General features: G+C 34.9%; 4 protein-coding genes and 1 non-coding gene across 5 annotated transcripts; 1 reads left to right on the top strand and 4 right to left on the bottom strand.

Annotated features, from left to right (window-relative positions):
- Positions 1 to 1,669: 1,669 nt before the first annotated feature.
- LOC120131611 (probable phospholipid-transporting ATPase 4) lies at positions 1,670 to 6,698 on the top strand. The gene is given in 15 exon segments (XM_039148566.1): positions 1,670 to 1,931; positions 1,933 to 2,113; positions 2,116 to 2,217; positions 2,220 to 3,144; positions 3,146 to 3,559; positions 3,652 to 3,762; positions 3,898 to 4,086; positions 4,088 to 4,172; positions 4,255 to 4,343; positions 4,469 to 4,541; positions 4,634 to 4,843; positions 4,951 to 5,076; positions 5,285 to 5,383; positions 5,480 to 5,671; positions 5,753 to 6,698. Coding segments are annotated over 15 exon segments (3,609 nt in total). The 5' UTR covers positions 1,670 to 1,778; the 3' UTR covers positions 6,413 to 6,698.
- A 635-nt stretch (positions 6,699 to 7,333) lies between these two features.
- LOC120131869 lies at positions 7,334 to 7,642 on the bottom strand. Its single transcript, XM_039148749.1, has one exon. It carries the CDS (start codon positions 7,640 to 7,642, stop codon positions 7,334 to 7,336), a length of 309 nt encoding a protein of 102 aa, XP_039004680.1.
- A 3,140-nt stretch (positions 7,643 to 10,782) lies between these two features.
- Positions 10,783 to 14,246, bottom strand: LOC120131615 (eukaryotic initiation factor 4A-2-like). The gene is made up of 5 exons (XM_039148569.1): positions 13,995 to 14,246; positions 12,472 to 12,541; positions 12,236 to 12,342; positions 11,710 to 12,140; positions 10,783 to 11,598 (listed from the first exon to the last, which is right to left on the bottom strand). The coding sequence occupies exons 2-5, from the start codon at positions 12,537 to 12,539 to the stop codon at positions 10,963 to 10,965; spliced, it is 1,242 nt and encodes a 413-aa protein (XP_039004500.1). The 5' UTR covers positions 12,540 to 12,541; positions 13,995 to 14,246; the 3' UTR covers positions 10,783 to 10,962.
- Positions 12,776 to 12,877, bottom strand: LOC120131909. Its single transcript, XR_005516962.1, has one exon. It is a non-coding gene; the product is annotated as a small nucleolar RNA snoR98 (small nucleolar RNA).
- A 2,967-nt stretch (positions 14,247 to 17,213) lies between the features above and the next one.
- On the bottom strand, positions 17,214 to 20,370 carry LOC120131617 (telomere repeat-binding factor 4-like). The gene is made up of 6 exons (XM_039148571.1): positions 20,072 to 20,370; positions 19,107 to 19,312; positions 18,499 to 18,583; positions 18,187 to 18,270; positions 17,463 to 17,736; positions 17,214 to 17,363 (listed from the first exon to the last, which is right to left on the bottom strand). Exons 1-6 carry the CDS (start codon positions 20,219 to 20,221, stop codon positions 17,332 to 17,334), a joined length of 831 nt encoding a protein of 276 aa, XP_039004502.1. The 5' UTR covers positions 20,222 to 20,370; the 3' UTR covers positions 17,214 to 17,331.
- Positions 20,371 to 20,507: the final 137 nt, after the last annotated feature.

Below are 20,507 nucleotides of genomic sequence, written 5' to 3' on the forward strand. Positions count from 1 at the left end.
GTAATAGTGCAGTTTCCACACGAAGATGAAATGAATGTCTCTGGTATCCTCTCTCAACCAGTGCAGAAATAAGGTCGGTGTCAATGTTACAATGCCCTTCATATTTACTACGTAACTAAATCCAGCCTCGACTAAATACGATCAGACACAAGTAGATATCTCTAACTTAACGTTACGATGAATAGATTTAATACGGTCTCTCTCCTAATTTAATAAATAATATACAAACTAAAATATAAAATACTAAAAATTAAATAATAAAATATTCACAATAATTAAAATAACAACACAATTTAAAGATGTTAATGCATCAATAAAATGTCTTAAGATATGATTTTCATCTAAGCGTAACAACTCATCTTCTATTTTTATAACTTAAAAAAGTAATATAATTAAATAATTATAATAATAAAAAATTTTACTTTCTTAATAAATATCGATAATAGGAAGAATGAGATAATTTAGATTTGTGTATGGTTTGAGGGTTGTGTGAAGTATATTATAGGAGAAGCGAGGCAGAAGACGAGTGATAATTAATGTGGGAGACAGACTGTTAGAGAATTGAAGGAAAGAAGCGGATCACAATTTGCATTTTTCATACGTGTCAGGGTTCAGCGAAGGAATGGATTGTCATCCGTTCTTTTTCTTACATGACGTCATATCGGATAGAACCTCGCGAAAATGTGACTGACTATCTATATTTTATTTTTACTGTATAAGAAAGTGGGTTAAATCTATAATATTAGGATAGAAGATGACTGAGAGGTAATTATTGAGTTTAAAGGTGGGATTACTGTCAGTGATTCAGAGAGAGAGAGAATGTTTGGCCTAAGCCTAAAACCCTGGCTTTTATCTCTCTCTAGATTATCTCCCTTAATCAATTTCTTTTTTCAAATAAACTCTCACTCTGCGTTTCTCATTCAATTGCTTGATCTACAAATCGCATTTTCTAATATTTTAAATGATTTTTGCCAATGCCTTTTTTTTAAAATTTGTTACAATTTGGAGTTGGTCTTGAAGATGATCCGGCCTCCAGATTCAAGGTACCTATTTTATTATTTAATAGTATTCTGGACTTCCCTTTTATCCTTGAGTTTCCTTTTCCCCTTGAAATTCTTGCTTTGCTAAAGTTTTACGAAACTTGGACCATCTGGGTTTTCTCTTTTGACTCAATATCAATGATCTGTTCACCTGCTTTCAAAGTTTAACTGGGGCATTGTCTCCTTTGTTTTTCACATTATGGTTAGCTGTTTGATTGGATATTTTAAGTGAAAAGTAGAGAACTGGATTTGAAATTTTTTTTTCTCATCTGCCAAATTTAATATTTTATGTTGAATTCGGGACTTGTTGTTTTCGTTTTGAATCGACATTAGGGGTTATTTTAGCCTCCCCCAAGTTTTTAGCTTCCACCAATGTAGATTTGTTCTCAGCTTTTCTCAATTCCTCTTTTTTCTCTAAACTATTGCAGCTCATAAGAATTTCAAATCTGTGTGATGTAGAATATTGAATGCAATTTAATTATGGCAAAAAAAATTCAGAATGCTTATACTTTTTATAATTGGATTTTTTACGTAACTTAAATTGTTTAAGCTACAATTTGTAAATATTAGTTGTGTACTCATGTTTGATTTCCATATTTTTTCTTGTGAATCAGTTCATAAAGCAAGGAAAATTGTGAGTGAGCTTCTGCGTTAAAATCCACCAGTGGAGGCTAGATCTTGGAATTCTCTTTATTTGACGGTTGTGCGCTTGTTTTCTTTAAAGTTTGATTCCGAGAGATGGCTCTGGGTAGGAGAAGAGCAAGGCTCAGGTGGAGTCATCTCTATACGTTCTCATGTTATAAGCCAAGTGCTACTGATGAAGGGCCGCATTCTATCGACGGGAAGGGATACTCAAGAGTTGTGCACTGCAACCAACCTCATATGCACAAGAAAAAAACCTTTTAAATATCGATCGAATTACATATCGACCACGAAGTACAATTTCATCACTTTCTTACCAAAGGCTTTGTATGAACAATTCCATCGAGTTGCCAATTTGTACTTTCTTGGAGCTGCAATTCTTTCGATTACTCCTCTTTCGCCATTTACTCCTGTGAGCATGATTGCTCCCTTGACATTGTTGTAGGGCTTAGCATGGCCAAGGAAGCTTTGGAGGATTGGCGCAGGTTTATGCAAGATATGAAGGTTAATAGTCGGAAAGTAAAAGTTCATAAGGGGGAGGTATTTTTGGAAATAAGTCATGGCAGAAGGTTCGGGTTGGTGATGTGGTGAAAGTGGAGAAGGATCAGTTTTTTCCAGCTGATTTATTACTCTTGTCATCGAGCTATGAGGACGGAATTTGCTATGTAGAGACTATGAATTTAGATGGTGAGACAAACTTGAAGGTAAAGCGAGCTTTGGAGGTAACCTTGCCTTTGGATGAGTATGAGGCTTTCAAGAAATTCACAGGAACAATTAAATGTGAAGATCCCAACCCAAACCTTTACACCTTTATTGGTAATTTTGAATATGATCGTCAAGTTTTTGCTCTTGACCCCAGCCAAATTCTCCTTCGAGATTCGAAGCTGCGTAATGCATCTTTTGTCTACGGTATTGTGATTTTCACTGGCCATGATAGCAAAGTGATGCAGAATGCCACAAAGTCTCCTTCAAAGAGGAGCAGAATAGAAAGGAAAATGGATTATATATATGTTCTTTTCAGCCTCCTTCTAGTGATCTCTTTGATCAGTTCTATTGCCTTTGCTGTGAGAACAAAGTACTACATGCCAGACTGGTGGTATCTGCAACCCAAGAATACTGATGATTATTATAATCCCAATAAGCCTGGAGTATCGGGGGTTTCCCATCTGGTGACTGCTCTCATACTTTATGGCTATTTAATACCTATTTCACTTTATGTATCGATTGAGGTGGTGAAGGTTTTGCAAGCATCCTTTATCAATCAAGACATACAAATGTATGACGAAGAAACTGGGAATCCCGCTCAAGCTCGGACATCAAATTTAAATGAGGAGTTGGGCCAGGTTGATACGATCCTGTCTGATAAAACAGGCACTTTGACCTGCAATCAGATGGATTTTCTCAAATGTTCTATTGCTGGTATCGCGTATGGTGTGTGCTCTAGTGAAGTTGAACTGGCTGCTGCAGATGGCTAATGACCTTGAGGATCGGGGTGCTGAAAGATCAGCCGGTTCCAGGCAAAAAGGCAAGCATCAAGAAATTGAACTTGAAACTATTGTTGCTTTGAAAGATGAAAAGGATCGTAAATCACCCATAAAAGGGTTTAGCTTTGAGGACTGCCGGATCATGAAAGGGAACTGGTTGAAAGAGCCTAGTGCAGACATCATTATGTTATTTTTCCGAATATTAGCAGTTTGTCACACTGCTATTCCTGAGCTGAATGAAGAGACTGGCAGTTGTACTTATGAAGCAGAATCACCTGATGAAGGAGCCTTTCTAGTTGCAGCAAGAGAATTTGGTTTTGAGTTTTTCAAAAGAACTCAATCAAGTGTGTTTGTCCATGAAAAATATTCTTATTCTGGAGAAGCAATTGAAAGGTGAGGATGCTAATCCCCAATGTTTATGCTCCCTGCTAATTATCCTGAATTGCTATTGTTTTAGCATCTTAATGGTCTTCTTGGCATCTTAGGGAGTTCAAAATTCTAAATATGTTGGAATTTACTAGCAAAAGAAAGCGGATGACAGTAATTGTAAGGGATGAAGACGGGCAGATTCTTCTCCTTTGTAAAGGTGCCGACAGGTTAGTCTCTATATCCTTTTAACCTCTTCAAGGTATTAACTGATTTACAGGGTAAGGTAGCATACTCCAACCAGTTCATTCAACGGTCTGGTGGTTTGTTTTTTGACTTATATATTGTTCCCCCTTTTGTTGCAGCATTATTTTTGATCGGTTATCAAAGAATGGAAGGTTGTATAAGGAAGATACCAGTAAGCATTTAAATGAGTACGGTGAAGCTGGATTGCGTACGTTGGCTCTGGCTTATAGAAAGCTCGAGGAGTCTGAGTATTCTACTTGGAACAATGAATTTCAGAAAGCAAAAACTTCTATTGGGACTGATAGAGACATTGCTTGAAAAGTTAGCAGATATGATGGAAAGGGATTTGATTCTCATTGGTGCTACTGCTGTGGAAGACAAATTGCAGAAGGGGGCATGTGTTACCTTGCTTGCTTGCTTTCTCTAAGAAACTTCTATTGGTTACATCAACCTGTTTTTACTTCTCTTGATTTCAGGTACCCCAATGTATTGATAAACTTGCACAAGCTGGTCTGAAGATCTGGGTCTTGACAGGGGACAAGATGGAAACTGCTATAAATATAGGGTCTATCTCTTGGCATTTAATATTAGGCTCTCCTTTTCACCTCTTTAGGGAACCTGAAATTGGCTTTCTCAGTGGAAAGTTGTTCATGAAAGTAATTTATTGAAAGTTTCTTTTTCTTCATGCAGATTTGCTTGCAGTCTTCTAAGGCAAGGCATGAAGCAGATATGTATTACATCAATTAGTTTGGAAGCCAAAAATGTATGTATTTCTTTGTGAAAGAGGACTGGAACTTTTTTCCCCTAAGGTATTTGATTTCATTTGATGCATAGTTGCTTTTTGTTTCTGATCAGGTGATCAAGGATAACATATTGTTGCAAATCGCCAATGCTTCACAAATGATCAAACTAGAAAAAGATCCACATGCTGCATTTGCATTGATCATAGATGGAAAGACCCTTGCATATGCCTTGGAAGATGATATGAAACAGCAATTCCTAGGGTTAGCAGTTGAGTGTGCATCTGTCATATGCTGTCGTGTGTCTCCCAAGCAGAAGGCACTTGTAAGATCTCTGTTTCGTTTCCTTTCATTTCCTCCTAGGCTTTTCTAAGTTTTCAAAGGATCAAATTGTGTGATATTCTATTTATTTAGTACTTTTTTTTGTATCAGGTGACAAGATTAGTGAAAGAAGGAATTGGGAAAACCACCTTAGCAATTGGTGATGGTGCAAATGATGTCGGAATGATTCAAGAAGCTGACATTGGAGTCGGCATCAGTGGTGTGGAAGGCATGCAGGTTGTTAACACACACTTCTGCTGTTTCAATATATTACTGTACTGATAGTAGCAAATGAATCTTTTATATAGTTTTACATTAGGGATGTTCCTTATTTATGAATTTAGAGGAGAGATTATCTCATTGGAAATGGGCTTTAAATGGGAATTTGCTCATTTGACCCTTTGCTGAGTTTTGTGAATATCCTATAAATGGTTCCCTTTTGCAGGCTGTAATGGCCAGTGACTTCTCCATTGCCCAATTTCGTTTCTTGGAAAGACTTCTTGTTGTCCATGGACACTGGTGTTATAAGAGGATTGCACAGATGGTAATATCAACAGATTGACTAAAATGTTCATTTTGTTGTACATTTTTTTATCATCTTCTATTTTTGTTCCAATTTGACTTGGTATTTTTTATTCAGGTTTGCTATTCCTTCTACAAAAACATAGCATTCGGCCTCACGCTTTTCTACTTTGAGGCATTCACAGGCTTTTCCGGACAATCAGTATATGATGACTGGTACATGTTATTATTCAATGTTGTTCTTACCTCATTGCCTGTGATATCATTAGGAGTGTTTGAGCAAGATGTTTCTTCCGAGGTCTGCTTACAGGTTAGTCTGCAGAGGATTCTTTATTAGCAATTCATCACCGTTGCTGGCGACTTTATAATGTTTTGCCTACTTCTGTTGCAGTTTCCAGCATTATATCAACAAGGACCTAGAAATTTGTTTTTCGACTGGTATAGGATACTCGGGTGGATGGGCAATGGTCTATATTCCTCCCTAATCATTTTCTTCCTCAATATTATCATCTTTTATGATCAAGCTTTCCGTGCTGGAGGCCAGACGGCTGATATGTCCGTTTTGGGAACAACAATGTTTACATGCATCATTTGGGCTCTTAATTGCCAGATTGCACTCACAATGAGCCACTTCACATGGATTCAACACTTCTTGATATGGGGCAGCATTTCAGCTTGGTATTTGTTTCTCCTTGTTTACGGCATGGTATCTCCCACTATCTCTGGTAATGGCTATCGAATTCTAGTGGAAGCTCTCGCTCCGGCACCCATCTATTGGTTGGCTGCCCTTTTAGTAACTGTTGCCTGCAATCTCCCATACATGGCTCATATATCTTTCCAAAGATGTTTCAACCCAATGGATCATCATATCATCCAAGAGATCAAGTTCTACAAGAAAGACGTTGAGGATCAACACATGTGGTCTCGGGAGCGATCAAAGGCAAGACAGGAAACCAAGATCGGGTTCACAGCACGTGTAGATGCAAAGATCAGACAATTAACAGGGAAGCTGCAAAGAAAGCATACATCTTCGGAACTGCATAGTGCATAGTCCAAATCGCCCATCATAGCTTTGCTCATACCTTTTTGGAGATTTTTAGGGTCTTTTTTTTCAGGCACTTTACTGTTCATCTTTTAAAATTATTATTGTTATTCATTTGCCTATCATTTTATAGGCTATAAGTCCCATTCATTATACAAAGGCCTTTGGCATGTATAATAGACATCCATAATAGTTTAGGGTTTCTCTGTATAATGTACAATGTTAAACTGTTGACGTAAAAAGAAAAAAAGGGGTTTGAACCGTCAATATCCCTTGTGTTCTGATCTTGTCTTGTTCATCGACTTGACTTTGAGTGCATATATATATATATATATATATATATATTGGTATTCTACAGTCCTCGACTCATACCTTGCATCATAAGTTTGGGCTTTGAGACCTAATCAACAGGATAATACAACTAGTTTACATTAATATCTCCCGAGTACTTTTAAAAAATCTTAATTCCATTACAGCTTAGGAAAGCTTGTGATTTTCAGATTGGTGTTCATATCTATTTCATCGGAATAGGTTATCAGTATTGAGCTCTAAGTTGTTAAAGTTGAATGCGTCAATAAGTAGGTATGTGAGGTTTTATCGATAATATTTCATGCACTTACTTTTTGTTTGTTTAATGATTAATATTGAATATTTTAAAAGTTCACAATTCTTATGGTAGAACCTTTAATGTTTGACAATTCTGCTGGTACAACTTTTTGTGTTCTACTGATTTACTGCATAAAATTTAAATCTATGTGCTTGTATTTTAAAAAAATCTTACTGGAACTGCAAGATACAAAAGCACAGTCACCTTGGAATTGGTAGGTTAACATGGAGAGTAATTGTGTAGTTGCATCATCCATAATTGAACGAACGAACTGTATTATATTTTGTAAAAGCTTACGAAATTTTCAGAAGAGAGAGAGAGAATCACCTCCGGGCATAGAGGAAAGTGTTTTTGAGCCACATAAAACTCTTGCTCATCTTGCCTTGAGCCGCATAAGCCTTGTAAGCAGCAACCCTCTTCTTCCTCTGCAGCTCGGGATGATTGAATGTCCATGTTTTTGAAGAAGAAGAGCTTTTGCTTTTCTTCATCTTATTGATCTGATTTGGTCGAACCGAGTTGGCGGCGTAATTGGCACTGTGACATTTGAGGTCTTGCATGTTGCTTGGACCTCCTCCTCCAATCTTCTGCTGCGTCTCTCCATCCCTGTATGACTTGCATCTAGACCCTTCCATCGAACATACACAAGGCTTGAGATATCAAGATGAGGCAGTTGAGAAATTAAAATACCAATGCTCTGTGGAAACACCTTAAGTGGAGAGGTGTACTTTTAGCCTTTAGTCTACCGGTTATTTCTATTTTCATAAATTACATCATTAGTCATTCTATTATTAATACGATTATAAATAACTCATCTAATTTCAAAAAGTTATAAATGAGTTATTCAATTAATTAATTATTACAAACAAGTTATTACACGGTTGTTTGACGTAAAATATTTTACTCATTAAAAATATTAGGATTTATAGAATTCCAATTAAATCATTTAATTAACTAAATTGAATAATTAAACAGTCCATTTATAGAGTTTCAATCAAACTATTTAATTAATTTTTAATAGTATGTGATAATTACAATGTAATATATGTTTACAATTTTTTTAATAGCATATGGTAATTATAATGTAATATATGTTTATAATTTTTTAATCAATTAATAACATACACATACATTACAGACATAATTATTTGAATTCAAAACTTTTAAAAAAAATAACATTTAATTTTATCACATAGACCACTTGATGACTTTACTTTATAATTTATTTGAATTAAATAACTCATTTGTAACTTTACTAATAATAAAGTGGGCTTAGTGTTACGTGATGTTATAATAAAAACCAAAAGGCGTATACACTAATCTAAAAAAATCCTAGCTGCTATACCCTTTATCTCTTCTTTTTTTTCTTATTTGAGTTTGTATCGTTTCTTTTTATAGATTACGTCAATTTTTTCGTTGATTTTATTTAGTTGGCGTGAGATTAATTTTGATGTTGGTTATCGACTTTCGATTCTCTTTTTTTTTCTTTTATTTTTAATAAGAATAATTATACATGTATTGTACGTTTATCTATTTTTTTGTGCTACGTTTTCTCTTTTTTTCCCCCGGTTATTTATCCGTTATTTTATTTATATTTTATCATGGTTGGATTTGACAATGCAACGACTAATCAAGATGATGCTTAATTGAAATCTTGTTGATTTTTTTTAATATGAACATTTGAATTGAATTTGGATGTGTGATTCTACATTTATGGATAGTTTCTCACGGAGCTCGGCTCTAATTTACAGTTCTCGGTGATCTTTCAATAGCTTAATTCTCTTTTGTGGATGCAATCAGATTTATTCGTATTTATTTTTGTTCGAGTCTTTTGATTGAGTTTTTAACATTTTTCATGTATAGTCCTTATATGATCTTAAATGACTAATTTCAATGTTATTAAAAAAATATAAATTATATATTTAATTTACGATAATAATTATAAACTCTTATTATAATTTTAATTATTTTTTTAATAATACTAACTGCTTTTATTAAAAATATAATAGAGTGGACTTGTATAATTTAGAGTTTAGACTTATTTTATGTGTAGCGTTGCCTTCGTGGGTGGGAGTGCGTGAAGAGGTGTGACAACTTTACTTTATATTCACTCGTCCACGCCCCGTGTCTCCAGGACAAGAGGCGGCTTATTTTGAAATGGTCATTGATGTGGAGCTGACACGTGTAATGGTTGCCAATTTTTGACTTGACAAATGACATCTAAAAGTAGGAAAAATAGAAATAAGGAGCGCAAGGATGGATGAGGAGATTCTCTGACGTTGAAACCCAAAGGCATATTGATTGTGGATCATGGTTTTTAGAATCGGATCGGTTAGCGAACCATCATACTATCGGTTTATTGGTTCAATTGGTTAAACCGGTTCGACCGATCAAAAGAATCGAATGATATCATAATTATTTAAAAAATTAAATAAAAATACCAAAAATATTTAATAAAAAATAATTTTTTATATCACAAGTCATATTCAAAGCAAGTCATAACATATATAAGTTAAAAACCATAAAATCAAGTGAAACAAAATGATTCAAATTAACTACAACATAATAATTAAGGTAAAATATATTAAATAATAAATATAATTATATAACTATAATTAAAAAATAAATTTGGGGATAAAAAAATCATAACAAAATAATATTGTTTGGTTTAATTTTTTTAAAAACAATCATACATGGCTAAGAAACATAAAAGAGCATTCCAACTAACTTCTATAAATAATAGAGGTAATTTGGCATTCAAAATCATGGAGCCTTTTGGTGAGCATTGAGTGAATTATTCTTTCACTTCAATCAAGCTCGAATTTTAGGCTTCAATCGAGCTTCTAATTTTTTTTTTGAGTTCAAACCTTTTCGAGTTAAAGTTTCAATATTATATTTCGAGTTCGAGTTGAACTTGATAATTTTTAGCTTGTGAGTTTGAGTCGAGTTGAGCTTACTTTTAAAGTTTTCAAGTTCGAGTCGAGCTCAGCAATACTCGAGTTCGACTTGACTAGTTTAACAAACGACGTCGTTTGGTTTAATTTTTTAAAAAAAAAATAAAATTGACGGTTTTTTCCGTTTTTTTCCAATTTTCAGCCGGTTCGGTTTGAACGGTTCAGTAGTTCCGACCGGTTCACTAATAACAGTTCAACCGGTGTATATTAAATCGGACTAGATAGCGATTTCCGGTTAAACCGGCCGGTCCGATTTTTGAAACAATGTTTTAGATCGATGCCTTGGCAAGTGGACCAAGTTTGAGTGCCCGCTCCTGATTTGACACTTGGTTAGTAAACATTATTCTATTAAATTCTCTTTGTACTGTAAACTTAATTATTCCATTAAATTCTCCTTGTACTGTAAATTTAAATCCAACAACGGTCTCTCACCAATAGCCATCTAGCTAGACAACTCCTTTGGTATTTCAAGAGATCCATATAAACAAGGATCGTATTGATTATTAATTCCTTGCTTCACCAACACAAAATCAGAGGAAATTACTCCTACTCTTTCCTACTCTCCAAGCACATTCACCATATAAATCATCAGTTTCCTTTGCAAGATTGGATTTTATACATTCCTGAAATCAAGGTGTAATCACCGACTCCATGAAAATAAAACCTATCGTTTAGTAGTGAGGCCATTGTCCCGTTATTTAATCACCTTCACACCGGCTGAAATAATAATACTAGATGGAAGTGAAGAGGGGTTACACTACAAGGGTCAACCAATCTAAATAATAATAATCAGCATTAGCTGGCTGGCTGCAATCAATTCATTATGTCGGCTAATGTGCATATCATTAAAACGGTCAAATATGTTCAGGAACATTAACTTAAGACGCTAGAAAGCACACACACCCAAAAAAAAAGGAAAAACAAGAAGAGTGCACGCTAAATACGACTTTGCAAAAACAACAAAACGCTTTGCCTAACAGTGGTTAAAAAACGAAACCTTATCAAAGGAGATCAGCAACGTTTGATGGCAGCTCCTCGATTATCACATTGTAGAACTTCTGGATGTCATACAGCATTCTTTCATCATCGTTCGTCACAAAGTTGATGGCCACACCTTTTCTTCCAAACCTTCCGCTTCGTCCGATACGGTGGAGGTAGTTTTCTGGTTGAGTAGGCAGATCATAGTTTATAACAAGGGAGACTTGCTGCACATCAATACCACGTGCAAGGAGATCAGTAGTGATGAGAACACGAGAAGAACCAGAGCGGAATTCTCGCATGATGATGTCACGAGTATTCTGGTCCATGTCTCCATGGGTTGCAGAAACTGTGTGGTCACGGCTACGCATCTTGTCAGTCAGCCAGTCAACCTTGCGTCTTGTGTTCACAAAGATGACACTCTGGGTGATGGCAAGGGTCTCATAGAGATCACAAAGAGTTTCAAGCTTCCAATCCTCCTTTTCAACATTCACATAAAACTGTTTGATACCCTCAAGGGTGAGCTCATCACGCTTAACCAAAATTCTCACAGGTTTGTTCATGAACTTCCTAGTGATCTCAAGGGCTTCAGGTGGCATTGTAGCAGAAAATACTCCAACCTGAATCTTAGCTGGCAGCAGTTGGAAGATATCATAGATCTGATAAACATGTCATTATCAGAGCACAAAATATATATATATATATAAAAGAAACAATTTTTTCCAATTTAAAAATCACTTAAAGGAAGCATAAAAAGATGAAATAACAACCTGATCCTTAAAACCACGGGAAAGCATTTCATCAGCCTCATCCAGGACAAACATCTTAATATAATCTGGGCGAAGTGACTGCCTCCTCAGCATATCAAAGACACGGCCGGGTGTGCCGACAACAACATGAACACCACTTTGAAGAATGCGCTGATCCTCACGAACACTTGTTCCACCAACACAAGCGTGGACCTTAACACCAAGATAATCGCCAAGTGCCCGCATTACCTTCTCAATCTGCTGGGCCAACTCCCTAGTGGGTGCCAAAACCAGAGCCTGACATTGGACAATACCATAATCAAGTTGCTGTAAAATTCCAGAGCAGAAAGTAGCTGTCTTCCCAGTTCCAGATTGTGCCTGCTGAATAACATCAAGACCCTTGCAAAATGGAACAATACCACGTTGCTGAATTGCAGAAGGCTTCTCAAAACCTTGGAAAATATTTTGGACAAGATAATAAGAATTCAGCAAGAATTCATCAAATACAACCTGTAGAAAGAGGACCTAAAAGTGGCAGACCACATACCATATGCATAGATACCCCTCAGAAGGTTCTCTTGAAGTCCCATTGCATCAAAACTGTCATAAACTTCATCATAACTTGTGAAAAAATCATCTCCATCAGTTTGAAGCCTGTTCCATTTGAATTTAACCAGAAACAAGAATCAGCAAGTTGTAAACAAGATAGCAATCCCCCCCCCAACTTCAAATGAAAAAATTGTGAAGGCTAGATCGTACGCAATCTATAAACCAAACACTTACAAATCAGTCATTTTCTGATCATATTGGCGACCGTCAAATAGGGATCCTTCCGGTGCCGAACCTGCCATGACTGTGCAGAGGGAAGAAAGAATAATCTTACAAGTTTATATGATCCTCTAAATTGGAATCATAGCTTTCGGATCAAAAGATACAGCAGGTTACTGTTAAAATTCATTAAGCAGGCAGGATTCGGATAAAATCTCTATGTTGCATAGTATACAACCACCAAAAGATATAATCTCCAAGAAGTAATATTGAAACTTTCGAATGACGGTAAAGGCCAGAGCTTTTTTCCATATTGAGAACATGTAACAGAAGAGCCAAACTTGCACACCATAGGGAAAGAAGCACAAGCATTATCTTCTGATTTAGTATTTGGAGAAGATATACAAAGAGACATATGGTCTGGTATTTGGATCCCAAAACTTTACCACCACACACCATATTGCCTATCTCTCCAAAATTCACTCAGGGTCAAGATCTTGGAAGAAAGTTTTAACGCTAGTATCACCAAACATCTAAATATTTATACATAAGAAACATACTGAAAGCACAGTCTCAGCCCTCAGGTGCACCAAATTATCAGTTATAAGTAGTTAAATAGATAATAAGTAAATATTCTTTGTTAACCATACATATGTTCTGATATATAAATGAGTAAATCATTTTTAGTTTATTATACATCCATTTATATATAGATAGGTTTATGGATGAACAACCCTCTATTACTATTGGCATAACTTAGTCGGTATGAAGGGCTTCATTAAGAAAGTGTTAGTTAATAAAAATGTTAGAACCGCTGTCTAACTCTAATCCATTCAAACAGTGCCAATAAATACACCTTTCAACTCTGATAAATAAATACCACAAGTTTAAACTCAGCCTCGGATTACACCAACCATTAGCATTAAAACTGAACTATCTTCGGGCATTTAGCATCATAAATTGATAATGTTTTTGTTTTTCCTTTACCACCAATCATCTTACTCAACTAATTGAAAGACATCAAACCCAAAGCTGGAAGTTGCAATGATATAGTTAGGATCTGTTCATAATAAGCACGCAACGCAAGGGCTATTTATAGAGAGAAGCTCCGATAACAAAAATCTTTCAAAATTTCTACTCTTTGGAATCTAAGATACAAATAAGAACTATTTTTTCCTTCTTCCCTATTATATATCCAACAGCTTTCTTCTTTTCAGGATCAAACTTAGCAGAAGAGTCTAAATTTGTTAATTTCTCAAATCTCGAAGAACAAAGAAAAATAACCAAATTTTCAAGGGAAAAGGAACCCAAAATCATTTAACAAGAACTAATCAATCTCAAAAACAAAAACCCAACAAATACACAAGTAAAACAGATCAAACCCATATCCCAAACAGTAAAGCTAAATACAATTAACATGAAAACATATTCAACAATAAAAGAAACTAAAACAGAAAACAGAAGGATATCAATCATTCAAAACTAGAACAACAGATGAAATAAAATAAAAAGGAATAAAAACAGGAAGAGAGGGCAACCTTGAAGCTGATGAAAAGAGCAAAGGAGAGAGAAATGAAAGAGTGTATTATGGGTGGGAAAGTGGGTTTGTTGAGGAGTGAGGAGAAAAGGGGTAGTTTTATTGGAGCCTTTTTCGGTTGATATTTAGGGGGAAGATAGGGTTTCCCAAACTCCTCGGATCTGCGCCGTGGAGTTTCGAGATAGAAACCTAAAGAAAGAAGAGAGCGTCGATAGTAAACGCAAAGCAAAGCAGCGAATCTGAAGCGTTTCTCTTTTAGGTTTTGATTAGTGTGATGGATGTCTCATATCCGTATTCTATTACTGATTTCCCCTCTTTGCCCTTCCTTTTCTTTCTTTGTTACAATTAAGACCACAGCTTCAGTTTAAGAATTAAGAAGTCAGATCCCTAGATTTGTTCGGTGTTTATAATTCGATACCGGTGGTTATATTAAAAAATATTTTTAATATAAATTGGTTATTTCATTTTTATTTATTTATTTATTCCACAGTTTTTGTACATAATTTGAAAGGAAATAATATTTAAAATTGATACAATATTAGTGATGACTTTATTTTATAACAGAATTTCAACTTAAAACACACTTTCATATTTTTAGATTTTTAGAATTATACGAAGGATGTTGCCAGCAACAATTTTTGTTGACTTGTTGTAAACAATAAATTTAATAATTGATTTATAATTGGATAGATTTCATATATATATTTTAAACTGTTGTCGATAGTTAAAACAAGATTAAAAGTAAAAATAAATGTAAGATTTTTAGGTTTATGCACGAACCAAGTGGATTCCGTAGTAAAAAAATTGTTGTTATTCTTTGAGGACCCGGATCCGAACACCATAGATGTCAGAAGTGTGAGCCTTCAATGTTAAAAGATTGAGAATATTATTTGAACAGATATTGGCATGTATTTACTTCGGATTAATAAAAAAATGAATTTTATATCTATAAATTAATTCTAATGTTTTTAGATTTATAATTCAATGAGCATATACATATATAATCAATTGGAATGAGCAATAAACTAGAAGTCTAGAACTGGGGTTTGAGTATATTTCTACTATTACTATTTTTGTTCACTCTTTTGTTTAGTTTTTTTTTATTGGGTCTATGTTCATTACGTAATTTTAAAGTTTGTGTTTTATAACCCACATCATTCCCTACTAGTGGAATTTGATTAGTCGGGTAGCAATGAACAGTTCTTCCAAGCCAATAAAGCAAATAAAGAGCCCAGATATGACTTGTCTTCTCCACTGACTATCTATGGCTATTTCATTTATTCTTGGCAGGGAGATTTGTTTAGTTTATCTCAATGATAGAGTTTTGGAGTTTCTAAACTTCTTTTGGACTTAAAATGGGCTAATTTGAGCCCAAATATCAGCAACTCGAAACCCAAAAGTTATCTTGAACACCGTGAAGCCTCCATTGTGTTGAGCTCTAGTGTGGTTGCTGAATCAGGTAGCTTGCAAAGCTTAACCGTCCGACTCATTGTCATCCTCGGACCAAGTCTAGAAAATCCAACTTCAATCAACTTCTTTGGATCCAAGGATCTATGCCAATATTGACAAGAAGTTATCGGTGTCGGAAATAATAATTCCAACAGCATACGCTGCTTGCCATATATCTCCAAGTGAACCCTCCTTGTAACCTCTTAAATCATGACAGGAGCAAGTCTTTTTGACCTGAGCTTCTTACGAACACATAAAAAAATTAACCTCTGCCATGGTAAAAATGTCATCATGGATTAGGTTTCTTGCCGGAACACGTGTAATTACAGCAACCAACTTCTTGGAACTTTTAACACAGACACCAATGTGCCAGCTCTTAAATTAACCAGGAGGACGGAGAGCCTAACGTAGAAACTCCTTTGAATAGTTAAACCTAAACATATTCTCATCATCCTCATCATAATTATTTTCCAGAAGTTTAGAAACCTCTGTGCACATCTCGTCAAAGTCAATATCACAAGTGATCCATTCATACATGGTTGGAAGATTGTATGGTTCCTACTTGACTTCAGATAAAGGTGTTGGAGCTTCAATAGGGACTCTTGAACCTCAGGCTAAGATTCCAAAAACGTGCCTCTTCTCAAGTCCAAGGGACTCTTGAACCTCTCGAGCTAGAGCATCAAGTGCTAGCTCTCTCTCAGGAGGTGCATTTCCATTGGGATTATGATTTGGGGTTTCTGTAGGTGGACATAAAATTTGTTGCTATCAACCATTATAAAGCAGCCTGAAAGGTACCAAAATTTACAAGTTCTCAAACAATTAAAATGTGTATATTTGTCTCTTATATGAAGAGAAAAAATATGAAAATTGATCGTTGAAACGACCATTGATTTTGATATAACATGAATTTTTAAATGTTTTAAGTTGTTAAAATTTATATTTTACGATTCTATAAATAATTTGTCATAAATTATTTTCTAAGTGTTTTTAAGTATAAAAAACAATAATAAGACATTTGAACATGATACTAATTCGATTTTTATCTGACATACTATGAGTGTATAAATCTGCATATTAATAACAATTATTGTGTTAATACGTCATTAAAAACTCCTAAAAGCAGGGGATAAAACAATTTTAGATCTTGAAAGTTTTTTATGGTCCCCAATAGCCCCTCAGTTTAAATTTTGACATTTTTAGTCCTTGTGATTACGGGACATTGATATTTTATAAAGCACACTCTCATAGTGTAAACAATTCAAAAGGCCAAATTGAAAAAAAAAATTACCAAATTCCAAGACTAAAATTACTTTATCCCTACAAACAGATATAAATAATTGAACTTTTTAATCTTTAATTAAAATTGTTGATAGGTAACAGCACATAACTCACCTAGTAAGAATTTATACACTGTCAGAACATTAAATATAAATCGATGTGTGACGCACTCTTATAAACTTGTATAATTTCAAAATAGCCCATATAAAATATGATCTCTTAAATATTTAAAAAATGAACTCGTACCATACACCTGCATACCTGATGTTCCATTCCAATCTAGATATCATAGGTCCATCCCTAGTATCCATTGAAATGTAGGTTCATTGCCAATGTCATGGGATAAGGCTAAAAGAGTATATTCATTATTATGATTCTAAAATGTACATTCATTCCCCCGAAATAAATGTTGCTTCCAAAAGTCAAAACTGATTGAGCGTGTACGATAAAACCTGTAACATACTAAACTACATGATTCATCATGGATCTTGAATGGTCACAAATGCATTGCTTCATTCAACAAGATCAATGGATTCACAATTCACATACATACAAAGATTCCAAAATTATAAAACGGAAGAAAGACAAATTACATCCTAGGAAGCTAAGACTCAAGCCAAAAGAACTGTTTCGCCTCGCGAACCTGCAAGAACATGAGAAAATAATTTATAATTAGGTACCAGGGTAGGGGGGGGGGGAACCATATGCCCACGAAATAGAAAGAAGGTGCAGCTTCTCATACATTGTTCATATATTTCTTTCACTAGCTGAAGCATAGAATCCGTATCCTCTGCCATTTTGGAGACTCTTTCTGCCTCCTTCATGGCCTCAGCGGCTAAAAATGATTTATTTTCAGCTTCAACAACTTTATAGGCAGCTGTAATTGCTGCTGCTTCTACTGTTTCACCAGAACTCCCTGCACCGAAATTCTGCCGTAAACGTATATTTTTTTGTTTAGGGATAGGCGTTTCTGTTCCTATCAAGGTATCTTCTTTGATCTTGTAACAATTTTGTGCCTGCATTGGATTGTTCAGACATGAGTAAGAATATGCAAGCTTTAAAAACATCCACCATAAAATCAAAATTTCCATTAAATCAGTCTATAATGAACATCCCCAGAATCGATATGCTAATGGTCATCTTTAAATGCATAAGCAGAGGGAGATCTTCAAGAATGGAGTCAAAAGTCTTCTTCATAAAGAGATTGGAGAATGCAATTCTGGACGTCAATCTAGAGACCCTTATGCAGTTCAACTAATGTGATTGTGCAGAAAAGAATTAAAAACTTGAACAACTTAACTATGTTCTGTTCCATTTCCTGCAATCTTTAAAGTTTAGATTAGCATGGGAAATTGCCAGCCGTTGAAAGGGGTTTTTCATCATGTTTAGCACACTCCAGATGACCCCACACACACACAAACATAAGGCAGTCAAAGGTATATTACTCATTTTAGAATCACAATTACCTTTTCCACTTTGCCTTGAGAAACAAGTCTTCTCAGCCTTGAACCTAGTAACCTTCTAAAATTTGGCGGAACCTCGTGCCTTTGCTGCAGCATTTAATCCACACAGTTAATATCCATATTTCTAAATATGCATAGATATATAGAAAGCAAAGACTAGATCAATACACACACACGAAAGGAAGAGAAAAGGCACCACAGGATATAACATATACAGTTTCGAAATTTTAAGGATAAAACGTATACAGTTTCAAAATTTTAAGGATAAAACATAGATATTACAGTTTCAAAAAGAATAAACAAATTCCATCTCACCTCAATGTAGCTTACAATTGCACTTATATCATGTCCATTTGTGTCTTTAATTGTTGAAAGGGCTTCAAAAATCATTGTGTTATACCTGGTAAAAAAAGAGAAATAGCATCAAGTAACTAGTGAAGAAGGGAACATAACATATTTATCAAGCAACTTTAACACAAAGCAACATGAGCTCTCTGCATCTAAAAAAAATTAATGGATTAGACTATAGTAATCATATAAAATGGTGTTCCCGTAAACTTGCAAAGCAGTGCAGCATCGATTTGGAAACCACAGAAAAACTATGAAATCAAAAGTAAAAATTCAACTTTAACTTATCAACGCTTGACATTCAAAATTATGAAACAAAAAAAATATACATATTATTGATAGAAAAGAAAAGTATGAAATGAAATGCAAACCATAATCAGAAACAAAATAAAAAAAACCTCATACATATATCATATTTCTAATTGACCATGGAAAACCAAATCTTCCCTATTACATATCCAAAAAGCTTTCGGGATGTCATCTGTTTTATTCCACTTATCGCAACTAGATATGAGAAGATTAGTAATCAACACAAATGTCTTTTAGACGGATAACAGAAAGAATAGAATACAAAACTAGGAGCATTCTTCCCATCTAAGCTGTTATTTGAAGAATCACCCACACCAGCATCGGTAGTCACACTGAGAGAATGTGAAGCAGCTGGAGCAAAAGAATTGGGTGTGTTGGGGAGGGAATCAACGATGCCTTTTACTTTGGGTGCTCTTGATTTGTCTCTGGCGGTTTGAGTATTAGTACTGACACTCAAATTCCGCCATTTATCCTGCAAATGAGAGCAATGTGAAGCAGCTGGAGCAAAAGATTGGGTGTGTTGGGGAGGGAATCAACGATGCCTTTTACTTTGGGTGCTCTTGATTTGTCTCTGGCGGTTTGAGTATTAGTACTGACACTCAAATTCCGCCATTTATCCTGCAAATGAGAGCAGAAATGAGAAAACTGTATTGTTTGACCACAACAGAACAGGAAGAAATTAATATTCACCAAAACCAAGCTTCAATCTTAAGGATATAGATAACTAGAATAAGATAAACATTTTCTCTTCAGTAGTGAGTTTTAACAGCCATGAAAATATAGGTTTCTTAATGACCATGATCCATTAAACCTTATATCACCTATCAATGCAATAAATCCACAACAAATTCTGAAATACTTCCAAGACTAGAGCAAGCTTAAATATTCGATATCATGAAGAGAAAAACTTTCATTATGCAATATCACTTAACATGAATATGAATTAGGGTTAAATGATTAATAGTTCAAGCTTTAAGCACGTGCATTGTACAAATATTCCAAAACTTCTTCTAACTTAACCTATCACCATTCAACTAATCTAACGTCACTCACAGCCAAGGTTTCTTGATGTCAAATATCGTCTCAAGTAAAACGATTAAAAAAAAACACTTATAACAAAAGAAACCCTATAACCAAAAAAGAAAACAGGGCAGATATAACATTTGATAAAAAAAACTAAAACGTCTTCAAATCCAGTAATCGACTCGAGACAGGCGAAAAGAGGAAGAACCTTGAGGTCAATATTGGAGCGGTGAGTGAGGAAAGGGGCAAATTCGGGATCTTTAAGGATGTTCTTCCACTTTCCAGGACCGTGTTTGGTGATTCCTGCCAGAAGAGCCTCTTCTTCCTCCGCCGTCCATTTTTGTTTCTGGTTCCCCATTATACCCCTTCTCGATTTGTGTGTCTCTCCCAAGCTATAAACCCTAGAACACCAAGAAGAAGCTAATGTTTGTTACGTAGCTGCTGGCCCCTTTTTTTTATGATTTTTTGGTTTTTTTTTAAAAGGGTTAATAGTTAATACAAATAATGAAATGGGTAATCAATATCCTTCTAAATAATAATATTACCTAAATATTAATTTTTAATAATTAAAAATTTTGTATTTCGCGTTTAACATTTTGAATAATTTGATTTCTTATCAATATAAAAAAAATTGCTATTGATTT

The sequence above is a fragment of the Hibiscus syriacus genome, unplaced genomic scaffold, assembly GCF_006381635.1.
Source record: "Hibiscus syriacus cultivar Baekdansim isolate YM2019G1 unplaced genomic scaffold, ASM638163v2 tig00110556_pilon, whole genome shotgun sequence".
NCBI classification, from domain to species: domain Eukaryota; kingdom Viridiplantae; phylum Streptophyta; class Magnoliopsida; order Malvales; family Malvaceae; genus Hibiscus; species Hibiscus syriacus.

Coding starts and splice junctions, on each gene's coding strand:
- LOC120131869 (XM_039148749.1), bottom strand. CDS start 7,642: ATGGAAGGGTCTAGATGCAAGTCATACAGGGATGGAGAGACGCAGCAG.
- LOC120131615 (XM_039148569.1), bottom strand. CDS start 12,539: ATGGCAGGTTCGGCACCGGAAGGATCCCTATTTGACGGTCGCCAATAT. Junction 12,141..12,235: donor GAGGGGTATCTATGCATATG/GTATGTGGTCTG, acceptor ATATTTTCCAAG/GTTTTGAGAAGCCTTCTGCA. Junction 11,599..11,709: donor CCCGTGGTTTTAAGGATCAG/GTTGTTATTTCA, acceptor CATGTTTATCAG/ATCTATGATATCTTCCAACT.
- LOC120131617 (XM_039148571.1), bottom strand. CDS start 20,221: ATGGGGAACCAGAAACAAAAATGGACGGCGGAGGAAGAAGAGGCTCTT. Junction 18,584..19,106: donor GATGGGAAGAATGCTCCTAG/TTTTGTATTCTA, acceptor TTTTTTTACCAG/GTATAACACAATGATTTTTG. Junction 17,364..17,462: donor GAAAGAAATATATGAACAAT/GTATGAGAAGCT, acceptor ATGTTCTTGCAG/GTTCGCGAGGCGAAACAGTT.